This window comes from Rutilus rutilus (assembly GCF_951802725.1).
Source record: "Rutilus rutilus genome assembly, chromosome: 5".
Classification (NCBI taxonomy): Eukaryota; Metazoa; Chordata; class Actinopteri; order Cypriniformes; family Leuciscidae; genus Rutilus; species Rutilus rutilus.
In genome coordinates this window covers 1,308,723-1,320,643 of record NC_140213.1, presented here as the reverse complement: position 1 = coordinate 1,320,643, position 11,921 = coordinate 1,308,723, and the positions used below count along the sequence as shown (strand labels likewise).

Here is an 11,921-nt window from a genome sequence, read left to right as displayed (position 1 = left end):
GAGAGCAAATGTCCCCTGCACAAAGATAGAAAAACCTGAATTATTTGACAAAATTTCAGAGCCCATAAGGAGAAAGGCGTCATGTGTAAATCATATGATGTATAATGTAAACTTTAAATGTTGAAAAATCATTATATCTATGGAGAGTCCTCATAAAACACTAAAAACCATGTGTGTATGGGTGAGAGAGAACAAGTTCATTCATGCTAAAGCATTTACAGCAGCTCTCCTGTTCAGATTACACATTAAGTTTGTTTATTTATGCTTTTACAATCTCATGAGCTGTTCCAGAAGAAACTCTGATCAATCCCTTAGCTTGCACAAACTAATTAGCTTGTAAAACTGGTTTGGTGGCCCGGGCATGCAGCTCTGCTCGACAATGACTTCTCTAAAAGAATCATAATGTAAGACTCAGAGACTGTGAGGACATGAAGAAGTGAAACAAGAAGCGATTATAGAGTTTGCCCTCGCTCATCATCGACTCCTCCTCCTCCTCCTCTTCCTCTCTCCGAGCCGAAACTGTTCTGATTGTTGCTCTCAGTTCCTACTATTGCAGGGATTCGATACAGCGAGGCGAATCATTCGGACGGTTCATTTTAGTGATTCGATTCATTTGAGTCTTTAGATCAAGTACGAGTTCGTTTTGAATAAGGACAGCAATAATGTGCATTCGCAAAAGTTTTCATTTGATGTTCACTCGCACATTGCGAATCGGTTCATCCGAGTCATGAAACAGAGTCGGTTCACATAGAGATCGTTCGTGCAGCGGATTCGCGCGTCCGCCGGTGTCTGTGTGTGTGGGTGTGTATGTGTATGTGTGTGTGAGAGTGAGAGAGAGAGAGAGAGAGCTTGTTGCTCTTATCCGAGGACTGTAGCAAACTACACATTCCTGTGGCGGGAAAGCAGGATTTCTCATCCATGCTGCTGATTCCCGTGAACGCGCTCGAGGAATGCCGGAGAAACGAGCGTCTCGCTGGTGAGTGAATCTATGGAGAATGCACTTCTGCTCTATAGAGTTGTTGATTTCGCAACTCGTATTTTGCGTTGAAATGGCTGATCAGGGGACAAATGACTTGCAGTTATGTCGTTTTCATTTCCACGTCCCTAATTGAAAAGGTTAAGATAAACTGAACCTGTACATTCTAATGGACAACACTTTTTTTTTTTATCTGGTATTTGTTGTTCTAATTTTGGAGCCACCCAAATTGCAAGACTATTAGATTAGATCTTATTAAATCAAGTGCCATATCACGTATGCATGCTTTTGATTTAAAATGTGCCATTTCATAAATGTAACTCATATCTAAAACAACATAAATACGGCTGCACGATATTGAAGAAAAATGCGATATGCGATAACGTGTTGCTATATTCAGTATGCGATAGGATATTGTTTTTAGTGTGTCTGTGTCAAGATGCCCACACAACATCCTTAAGCTGGTCTCTGACAGGTTGCAGGTTCAAACCCCGCAGAGGAGAGCAGAAATAAAGCACTTTTGGTGTCTGTGGAACAGGTTTGAGTCTGATCAGGTTAATAGGCATTATCCCAGCAAGCAATTTTGCGTTTAAAAGACGTCTAATAGCCGTCCAAAACACAGCCCAGACGTCTCGGCTAAAACAAGGCAAAATTTGGGCTGTCAGTGAAAATTGTATATACGGCTAAACCATAGCCCAAGAATAGACTAGTCATCAGACTATAGTCATCAATTAGATAACAAAGAAATGAAATGAGTGAAGAAATGAAACCAAACACCTTGTAATCACTGTTGACTTTGCATACATGATGGAATATCAAACATCTCGCAAGTTCTTTTGGCAAAAACGACATGTAACCAAATTCAAGGTTATTTTGGCTAGAAGTGTGTTACTCACAGCCGTACTACATCGGGTCTATAGTTAACCTAGGCGGTGAGATGACGGCTATTGCTGACTGATATCGCTGTGTTTCTCTTCTCTCTGTAGATCACACAGCTGCTGATCCTCGACAACATGACAGCGGAGTTTAATAACTTGACAACGTCGCTCTTGAACAACGTGACCGAGTTTACAAACCAGACGGCGAGATGCTCGCTAACCAAGACTGGGTTTCAGTTCTACTATCTTCCCATCGTCTACATCCTCGTGTTCCTCGCGGGCTTCGTCGGGAACAGCGTGGCCATCTGGATGTTCGTGTGTCACATGAGGCCGTGGAGCAGCATCTCCGTCTACATGTTCAATCTGGCTCTGGCGGATTTCTGTTACGTGCTCTCGCTCCCGTTTCTCATCTTCTACTACTTCAACAAAACAGACTGGATTTTCGGAGACGTGCTATGCAGACTGCAGAGGTTCATATTCCACGTTAATCTCTACGGGAGCATCTTGTTCCTCACGTGCATCAGCGTGCACAGGTACTCCGGCGTCGTTCATCCTATGAAATCTCTCGGACGACTGAAGAAGAAGAACGCCGTTCGCACCGTGGCGCTCGTGTGGGTCATAGTCGTGGCGGGAATCGCTCCTATTCTCTATTACTCGCGCACCGGGCCAAAGAAGGGATTCACCACGTGCTACGACACCACGACTGAAGACGAGCTGCCCGGGTACTTCGTCTATAGCATGTGCATGACGGTGTTCGGTTTCTGCATCCCGTTCATTATTATCTTCAGCTGTTATGGAGGAATCGTCAAAGCCCTGATTCGCAACGACATGGACAACGCACCGCTAAGGAAGAAGTCCATTTACCTGGTCATCATCGTTCTGACGGTCTTCGCCGTCTCATACCTGCCCTTCCACGTCATGAAGAACCTGAACATGCGAGCAAGACTGTACTTCCAGAGCCCGGACATGTGTGGCTTCAACGACCGAGTGTACGCCACCTACCAGGTGACCCGAGGCCTGGCCAGTCTCAACAGCTGTGTGGACCCGGTCCTGTACCTGCTAGCCGGAGACACCTTCAGACGACGGCTTTCCAGAGCCACCAAAAAATCCTCCAAGAAAGGAGATCTCCAGTCCAAGAGCGAGGAGACGGCGCTCAACAGTCTGTCGGACAAACGGGAGTCGTGATCCGCAACTCCTTCCCTCGGACTCAAGGGAATTAGACTATTGGAAATCATCGTATACTGTGGTCAGTGTTACTCATGTATTGCTTTTAACATTTCTAATGTGATTTTCCATGGAACTGAAACTGAATGAGCAAATCACTAACAATGTTTTAACAGTAACGACTAATGTTGGAAATATACCAAGTTTTAGTTGAGGATGCTTGAACACTCTTAAAAATAAAGGTTCTTTATGGGCATCAAAAGGTTCTTTATAATGGAAAAATGTTTAAAGAAAAAATGGTTCCTCTATGGCATCGCTGTGTAAAACCTATAGGGCTCTATCACACACACAGGGCCCTATCATACTCTCGGTGCAGCGCCAGGCGCGACGCTAGTGTGTTTTGCTAATTTCAGCCTGACGCAGTTTTCATTTTCACGTCCTGTGTCAATTTGTTTAAATAGCAAATGCATTTGTGCCCATCTGTGGCTCCTGGGCTGCTGGTCTGAGAACCAGGTGTGTGTTCAGGCGTATTGTTGGAGCGTTGCTATTTTGAGGAACTTAAATAGACTGAGCCGCTGACCAACTGAGACCTGGTCTAAAGTCAATGGTGCAGTACATATAAATATTTTTGTTATTTAAAGGGCGCATTAGTAATATGAGCCTATAGGCAGATCCACAATGCGTGGACACTCTGCTTATTACATACACACACACACACTCTGCTTATTACACATACACATACACTCTCTGCTTATTACACACACAGGGACGTGCGACAGCACACAAACATGCCAAATATTAAAAATAAAAGGATTACAATGTAAAATATTAATATTGTGTGTATAAAGATATGGTGGAATCCAGCTGTTTGTGCTTTAACCTTTAACCTCACACACACACACACAGCTTTAACCTTGCGCACGTGTAGATCTGTTTCCTCGCTAGAGAAGTGTTCAGTCTTTCCGCTTGCAAATTCCTCCATGTAAATAGCGAATCCGCCATGGCGCGAGCGCAACAGGGAATGGGAGATGAGAATCTGATTGGTTTATTTCACGTTACGCCCAAAACACACCCATTACTCAATAAGAGAGAGATGACCCTTTTAGACCAGCGCCGGGAGCGCCGACCATTTTTCCCATCGTTAAACTAGCAAAAGTGCACTTGCTCTGTGCGCTTTAGACCGTACGATTATATCGTTAAAATAGACTGTAAAAAAATATATCTGTAGTGTCCGTGACGTCACCCGTTGGTTCTGAAGAGCATTTTTTCAGCTCAAAGTGGGCGGAGCCGGCCGTCGCCATCTTGGCAGCGTCAAGACGAAAATGTGCAGCGAGGCGGATTAGCTGAGGTGACGTGACGCTAACACACAGCAGACAAACGGCTAGTAGTGACATCAGCGGCAATCCACCTGTCACTCAAGTGGCCACGCCCTTAATTATGCAGAACTTTAAGGCTTAATATAATTTAAACAGATGAGTTGTTAAAATATTCAGCACCTCACAGTCGTCATGAAGGGCAAAATTAGCTTTATAGACCAAAACCACTTTTTGCATCATGTTGTAAACATGTTTTTTTCTGCTGTAAAGTTGGAGATTTTAACATGGGGGTCTATGGGATTGAGTCTCTTCTGCAGCCGGCCTCTAGTGGCCAGTGGATGAACTGCAGTTTAAATCACTTCAGTGTTAGATTCAGGAGAGAGACCGGAAGGTTGCCGCTGTGTAAAACTCCTTTTGAAACCTTTATTTTTCAGAGTGAACGGCAGCACATATTAGTCCTTGTGTTCTGTTATGTTCTCAGCGAATAGTTCAGATGCACTAAAGATATTTTAAAATAGTGAATTGTCTACCTGTGGCTGTAGTTTGTTTGCAGCATCCCAGATGGTCTTAGATGCGCTTGTGCATTGATGTGTATTCATTCTACTGTTACTGTAAAGATGTGTGACCGCATAGATCAAAAGAATATCAGCCCATGAACTATGAAGGGACTCATGTAACCAAGTTTCAAATACTGTATGTTCATAATGCATTTATCTTTAATGATCTGTAGTATTTAAAGCTAAAACAAATACAGAGACGTAAATGAAAAGTCTGTAAATGGCTCTTTATTATCAGGTCTACCAAAAAAATGGCTGTGGAAGAATAGCCTCTAACCACTGCATTACTTTATGTATTACTGTTTTTCTCAGCTTTTGGATAATTATATTTTTAGTGAAATGTGAAGCTTAATAATCTGACACACTACCGGTTAAAAGTTTGGGGTCGGTAAGATAAAAAAAAAAAAATGTTTTTGAAGAAAAGTTTCTTCTGCTCACCAAGGCTGCATTTATTTGATCAAAAATACAGTAAAAACAGTGAAATATTAATATTATTATAATGTAAAACAGCTGTTTTCTATGTGAATATACAGTAAAGTGTAATTTATTCCTGTGAATTCTCAGCATCATTACTCCAGTCTTCAGGGTCACATGATCCTTCACAAATCAGTATAATATGATGATCTGATGCTCAAGAAACATTTATGATTATTATCAGTGTTGAAAACAGTTCACATTTGTTTGAAATAGAATAACTTTGTAACAATCTTTGTAACTTTCTCCAGTCTTCAGTGTCAGATTCCACAGACTCAGATTCCTCTCATTCAACTTTTTCTCTCCATTGCTCTGTGTTTTTGTTCTTTATCTACTGTCCTATTGTTCTTTAGTTTCTTCACACCCCTGGAGTTCAAGTCGACAGGTATCGTGCGATTACATTGCTCAGTTCCCTGTTCTTTTCCCAAAGCGCTCCGACTCTTTGTCCCTCACAGGAAAGAACAGGACGGGAAGGGGAATGAGGGAGGAATAAATAACGCCGCATTTTCTTTTCCTCCCAGATTTCTCCTAGCCACTCTTTGTGCGGGAACAAAAGCCGAATGGTTACGGATGCTGGCAAACGGCCCGGGATCTTACATCGTAGGCTGGGCTTGAGAGTGTGTAGAACAAAGATCCGGCTCCACACTGACTCTGATTGGATGAGCCGTGTTCAAATCTATACGTTTCCTGGCCGCCGTAAAACTAGGGGGTTTCCATGACTTTTGGAACAATTTCCTATTGTGTGTGTGTGTGTGTGTGTGTGTGTGAGTGTGTGTGTGTGTGTGTGTGTGTGTGTGTGTGTGTGTGTGTGTGTGTGTGTGTGTGTGTGTGTGTGTGTGTGTGTGTGTGTGTGTGTGTGTGTGGAAGAGCGCCTAATTTAGCAAATATATTTCAGTTAAGTTTTATCTAACAAAAAAAAGTTATGTTATTAAGTTATAAAACTATTATTTGTTCATTGAACATTCAAATGTGAACGTGAAGAGAAAGTTCCATTTCATCATTCAAACATCATGTTACATTTGAATGTTCTCTGAAACAAGTAGCAACAACGTTTCAGATAAAAATGTTCCATGAGCGACGTATAAATAATGTTTGTGTGCTAATGTTTTGAGAACGTTATTAAAGACCAGATAACTTTGAACGAACGTTCTATTAACGTTACTGGAAGGTTTGATCATAACTTTGAGAGAATGTTCCCTGTTAGCTGAGATATTTCTGTTGATTCATGTATTTATTTATTTAGAGTTGTGTACATAGAATGAGTGATGAAATGTTCTCGTGAATTATATTAGTCAACCATAATGAACATTAATGCCAGCCGCCGACAGTGAGCCGCCTGTGTCACCTGTGCTCTTTGTGAAGGTGAGTGAGTTTGTATGGATTAATACGCCAGCGAGCAAGCGTGCTTCTGCATGCCCGTGTGTGTGTGTGTGTGTGTGTGTGTGTGTGTGCAGGAAGGAAGACAGTGCCATGCAGGCCTGTGTGTGTGTGTGTGTGTGTGTGTGTGTGTGTATGTGCAGGAAGGTTACTTTGAAAAGTAATTCATTACAATTTTGCGTTACTCTCTTAAAAAGTAACTAATTGCGTTACTCAGTTACTTTTTTTAGAAAAGTAATGCGTTACATATCTAAGCTTATCTAAGCTGGGCTTGTTTTGTAGAGTACAGTAGTGTACAGTAGAGGCTAAGAACAGTGGAGTACAGTAGAGGTAGAGTACAGTAGAGTACAGTGGAGTACAGTAGAGGTAGAGTACAGTAGTGTACAGTAGAGGCTAAGAACAGTGGAGTACAGTAGAGGTAGAGTACAGTAGAGTACAGTGGAGTACAGTAGAGGTAGAGTACAGTAGTGTACAGTAGAGTACAGTAGTGTACAGTGGAGGTAGAGTACTGCAGAGGTAGAGTACAGTGGAGTACAGTAGAGATAGAGTACAGCAGTGTACAGTAGAGTACAGTAGAGGTAGAGTACAGCAGTGTACAGTAGAGATAGAGTACAGCAGTGTACAGTAGAGTACAGAAGAGGTAGAGTACAGCAGTGTACAGTAGAGTACAGTGGAGGTAGAGTACTGCAGAGGTAGAGTACAGTAGTGTACAGTAGAGATAGAGTACAGCAGTGTACAGTAGAGTACAGTAGAGGTAGAGTACAGCAGTGTACAGTAGAGATAGAGTACAGCAGTGTACAGTAGAGTACAGTAGAGGTAGAGTACAGCAGTGTACAGTAGAGTACAGTAGAGGTAGAGTACAGCAGTGTACAGTAGAGTACAGTGGAGGTAGAGTACCGTAGTGTACAGTAGAGGTAGAGTACAGTAGAGTACAGTGGAGGTAGAGTACCGTAGTGTACAGTAGAGGTAGAGTACAGTAGAGTACAGTGGAGTACAGTAGAGGTAGAGTACAGTAGTGTACAGTGGAGGTAGAGTACAGTAGAGGTAGAGTACAGTAGAGTACTGCAGAGGTAGAGTACAGTAGAGGTAGAGTACAGTAGAGTACAGTGGTGTACAGTGGAGGCAGTGTATGGTAAAGGTAGAGTACAGTGATGTAGTGTACAGTTGTGTACAGTGGAGGCAGTGCACAGTAGAGGTAGAGCACAGTAGAGTACAGTGGTGTACAGTGGTGTACAGTAGAGGTAGTGTACAGTAGAGTACAGTAGATGTAGAGTACAGTGGTGTACAGTAGATGTAGAGTACAGTGGTGTACAGTAGAGGTAGAGTACAGTAGTGTACAGTGGAGGTAGAGTACTGCAGAGGTAGAGTACAGTAGAGTACAGTGGAGTACAGTAGAGGTAGAGTACAGTAGTGTACAGTAGAGATAGAGTACAGCAGTGTACAGTAGAGTACAGTAGAGGTAGAGTACAGCAGTGTACAGTAGAGTACAGTGGAGGTAGAGTACCGTAGTGTACAGTAGAGGTAGAGTACAGTGGAGTACAGTAGAGGTAGAGTACAGTAGTGTACAGTGGAGGTAGAGTACAGTAGAGTACTGCAGAGGTAGAGTACAGTAGAGGTAGAGTACAGTAGAGTACAGTGGTGTACAGTGGAGGCAGTGCACAGTAGAGGTAGAGCACAGTAGAGTACAGTGGTGTGCAGTGGTGTACAGTAGAGGTAGTGTACAGTAGAGTACAGTGGTGTACAGTAGATGTAGAGTACAGTGGTGTACAGTAGAGGTAGTGTACAGTAGAGTACAGTGGTGTACAGTAGATGTAGAGTACAGTTGTGTACAGTAGAGGTAGAGTACAGTAGAGTACAGTGGTGTACAGTAGTATACAGTAGAGGTAGAGTACAGTAGAGGTAGAGTACAGTAGAGGTAGAGTACAGCAGTGTACAGTAGAGTACAGTAGAGGTAGAGTACAGTAGTGTACAGTAGAGTATATCATAGTATTCTGATTCTTTATTTCACTGATTTTATTTATTTTGAGGAATATTGAATCTTTTTTTTGTGCAAATGAGATGAGTAAATGCTCACATTTAGTCTAAAACTACAATAACCATCATGTTCACACACACACACACACACACACACACACACACACACACACACACACACACACACACACACACACACACACACACACACACACACACACACACACACACACCTCTGCACTTTCGATTTGTCTCAACATGAGGACAGAAGAGCTGTCAGTCAATAAAGGGGAAAACAAACTTGCATTACTTATTTGAAAAAGTAACTTAGATATTTTGTTGTAAATTTTAAAAGTAATGCGTTACTTTACTAGTTACTTGAAAGAGTAATCTGATTACGTAACTCAAGTTACTTGTAATGAGTAACACACAACACTGGTGTGCGTGTGTGTGTGTGTGTGTTTGTGTGTGTGTGTGTGTGTGTGTGTGTGTGTGTGTGTGTGTGTGTGTGTGTGTGTGTGTGTGTTTGCAGGAAGGAAGACAGTGCCATGCAGGCCTGTGTGTGCTCATGTGTGTGTGTGAGTGTGTGTGTGTGTGTGTGTGTGTGTGTGTGTGTTTGTGTTTGCAGGAAGGAAGACAGTGCCATGCAGGCCTGCCGAGGCACGAAACCAGTCACTCCATTGAGACCTGAGACGGGTGGAGAATGAGAGAGGAGGAGTGAAGAGAGAGAGAACAAAGCTTTACATGTGTCTGAGTGGAACGAGCGATCACTGTGGAGACAGAACACACACACTCGCTGTTTCAGCCACTGGTGCTGTTGTACAAGCAACACTTCTGGAAGTGGATGTCCTTAAACTCACAGGGTTTTAAACGAGTGCACAACAATCAACTGAAAATGAAACATCATTTTAATTTTAATTTTATATTTAAATCTTTCAGTGCTGGGCAACGATTAATCACATCCAAAATAAAAGTTTGTGTTTACATGATATATGTGTGTGTACTGTGTATAATTATTTTGTATATATAAATACACACACATGCATGTTTATAATGTATATTATACATGATTTATATTAAATATAAATATTTTATATTTTATACAAATAAAAAAAAAATCTTAAATATATACATGCATGTGTGTGTATTTGTATATACAAAATAATTATACACAGTACACACACATATATCATGTAAACACAAACTTTTATTTTGGATGTGATTAATCGTTGCCCAACACTGAAATTTATATAATATTTATAATATAACATTATTTTTATTCTGCTACTTTAAAAACTGGTTGGAAATCATGAAATGAATCAAGATCATTGGTAACACGTCACTTAAAGCCTTTGTGTATAATGCATTATAAGGATATTCATAATGTACATCTTATCTTTTCATAAATAGTTGCAACCGAAGTTAAAATGCGTTATGATATTTGCAGATTCCTTGTTCCCACTGAAACTGGTTGTTTGTCGTGTGTTTTAATGCATTAGACTTTCTGAAGGTGTAACAGAAATATTATAATGTATTGTAAGTGTGGTTACAGTTATTCATGAGATCATACATGCATTATAAGGTGCATTACGAGGAATAATTAATGCATTAAAAATACTTTTATAATGCATTATGTATTATTATTTTATAAGGCTCTAGTTCAGAGCAATAATCAATGCATGCTAATTAAACATATAGTGGAAAAACGTCTTCTTTTCACTTTCTAACAGTGAATAAAAAAAGTAAATATTTTCCAAATAAAATTTCAATACTTCTTTTGCTTCAATTCATTAACAAACAACATGGTTTTATAATCTAACACTTTCTCGCTCCATATAAATGGGTCTTTACAATATAAAATATGTACTATAGCTGCGGTAATATTCTCTGAGGCTTATTGTGTTTGATGCTCTATGCTTTTTATGCTCCTGTTTTACAACATTATTTCCAATGAGAAGCCGCTGTATATGTGATTTCTTCTCTTATTAACGTTGTGCTGCTGCTTTTGCTCTCAGACTGAATGCTGACGGAGTATGATGTATATTATTGAGATTAATAATAGGATCAATTGCCATTCAGAGAAGAAAAGTGGAAAATGGAATCTTGGCATGAATTCCCTGAAATCTCCTCAGAATCATCACTAACCCTGCTGTCGAGTCACCAGAGGAGAGATACGCTTCTGTCCGTCAATACCAGCTTTTCTAAACCCTTTCTACAGCATTTCTCAAGATCAATAGTATATTGTGCTTCTTCTCACAAAGCAAGACGATTATTTAGAGCACTTTCTTGTTAAGAAACGGATGATTCCTGCGTTTGGGATTTACAGTATAATGACAGATGTTACACTGCAGCTTAAAGTCATAGTTCAGCCACTAAAAGACAGTTCTGTCATCATTTACTCGCCCTCATGTCGTCACAAACCCTTCCGTTCATTTCGTGTAAATGTTTTTAATGAAATCTGAGAGATTTCTATCCCACCATTAAACTCTGATGCTTCAAAACGTTCATAAAGAGATCATAAAATAAATACACAGGCCTATAAATTGAGATCCAAGTCTTCTAAAGAGAAACGGTCGCTTTATATGATGGACAGATATAATTCAGGCTCCTCATTGGTTCTTGCTGAAGCTCAAACGTGTCACATGACGCGTGAGAATGAACCTCATTGGTTCTCATGCTTGAGCTTCTGTTCACAGCTCTATGTTCACTGATCAATGTTTATATGTGAATAAAAGCCTAAATTAAATCTGTTCATCATACAACACGATCGACTCTCTTCAGAAGACTTGGATTAAACCGCTCGATATTTTACGATCTCTTTGAATGAATGTTTTAATAACTTTGAGAGAACCGTGAACGTTCCCTTTTAGCTGGGATGATAATAAATTAAAATCAAATCATAAAAAAAAAAACATGAGTTTGCAATATAAAGCTGCATAATGGGCTGGGTTTTTTTTTTACGATGAAATAACAGTAAGCCTTGCACATACGGTCACTCTCGCTCTCGACTGTAAAGTGCCTGTTTTCTGCCAACACTTTCTGACTAAAGTTTGAATTCATAGGCAAAAACTGCTTAAAATACTCAAGATGTGCCTCTTCATGAATTCAGTTATGATAATATGTGACCCTGGACCACAAAACCACGAGTTTTGAGTCGCACGGGTTCATCTCCCGGCCTTCGAGATCTCCACCCAGAACCGCTTCT

The 11,921-nt window shown here is 40.7% G+C and overlaps 1 protein-coding gene across 3 annotated transcripts; it reads left to right on the top strand.

Annotated features, from left to right (window-relative positions):
- The first annotated feature begins 753 nt into the window (after positions 1-753).
- Positions 754-9,661, top strand: p2ry1 (purinergic receptor P2Y1). 3 transcript variants are annotated; one of them, XR_014627370.1, is made up of 3 exons: positions 765-976; positions 1,963-3,100; positions 9,345-9,661. XR_014627370.1 is itself a non-coding variant. In XM_084408848.1 (2 exons), exon 2 carries the CDS (start codon positions 1,990-1,992, stop codon positions 3,037-3,039), a length of 1,050 nt encoding a protein of 349 aa, XP_084264974.1. In that variant the 5' UTR covers positions 754-976; positions 1,963-1,989; the 3' UTR covers positions 3,040-4,856. The 3 variants fall into 3 exon arrangements, 1 of the variants encoding a protein (XP_084264974.1); XR_014627371.1 differs by lacking the exon at positions 9,345-9,661 and adding an exon at positions 5,887-6,232; XM_084408848.1 differs by lacking the exon at positions 9,345-9,661 and having other exon boundaries at positions 754-976; positions 1,963-4,856.
- The last annotated feature ends 2,260 nt before the right edge of the window (positions 9,662-11,921 follow it).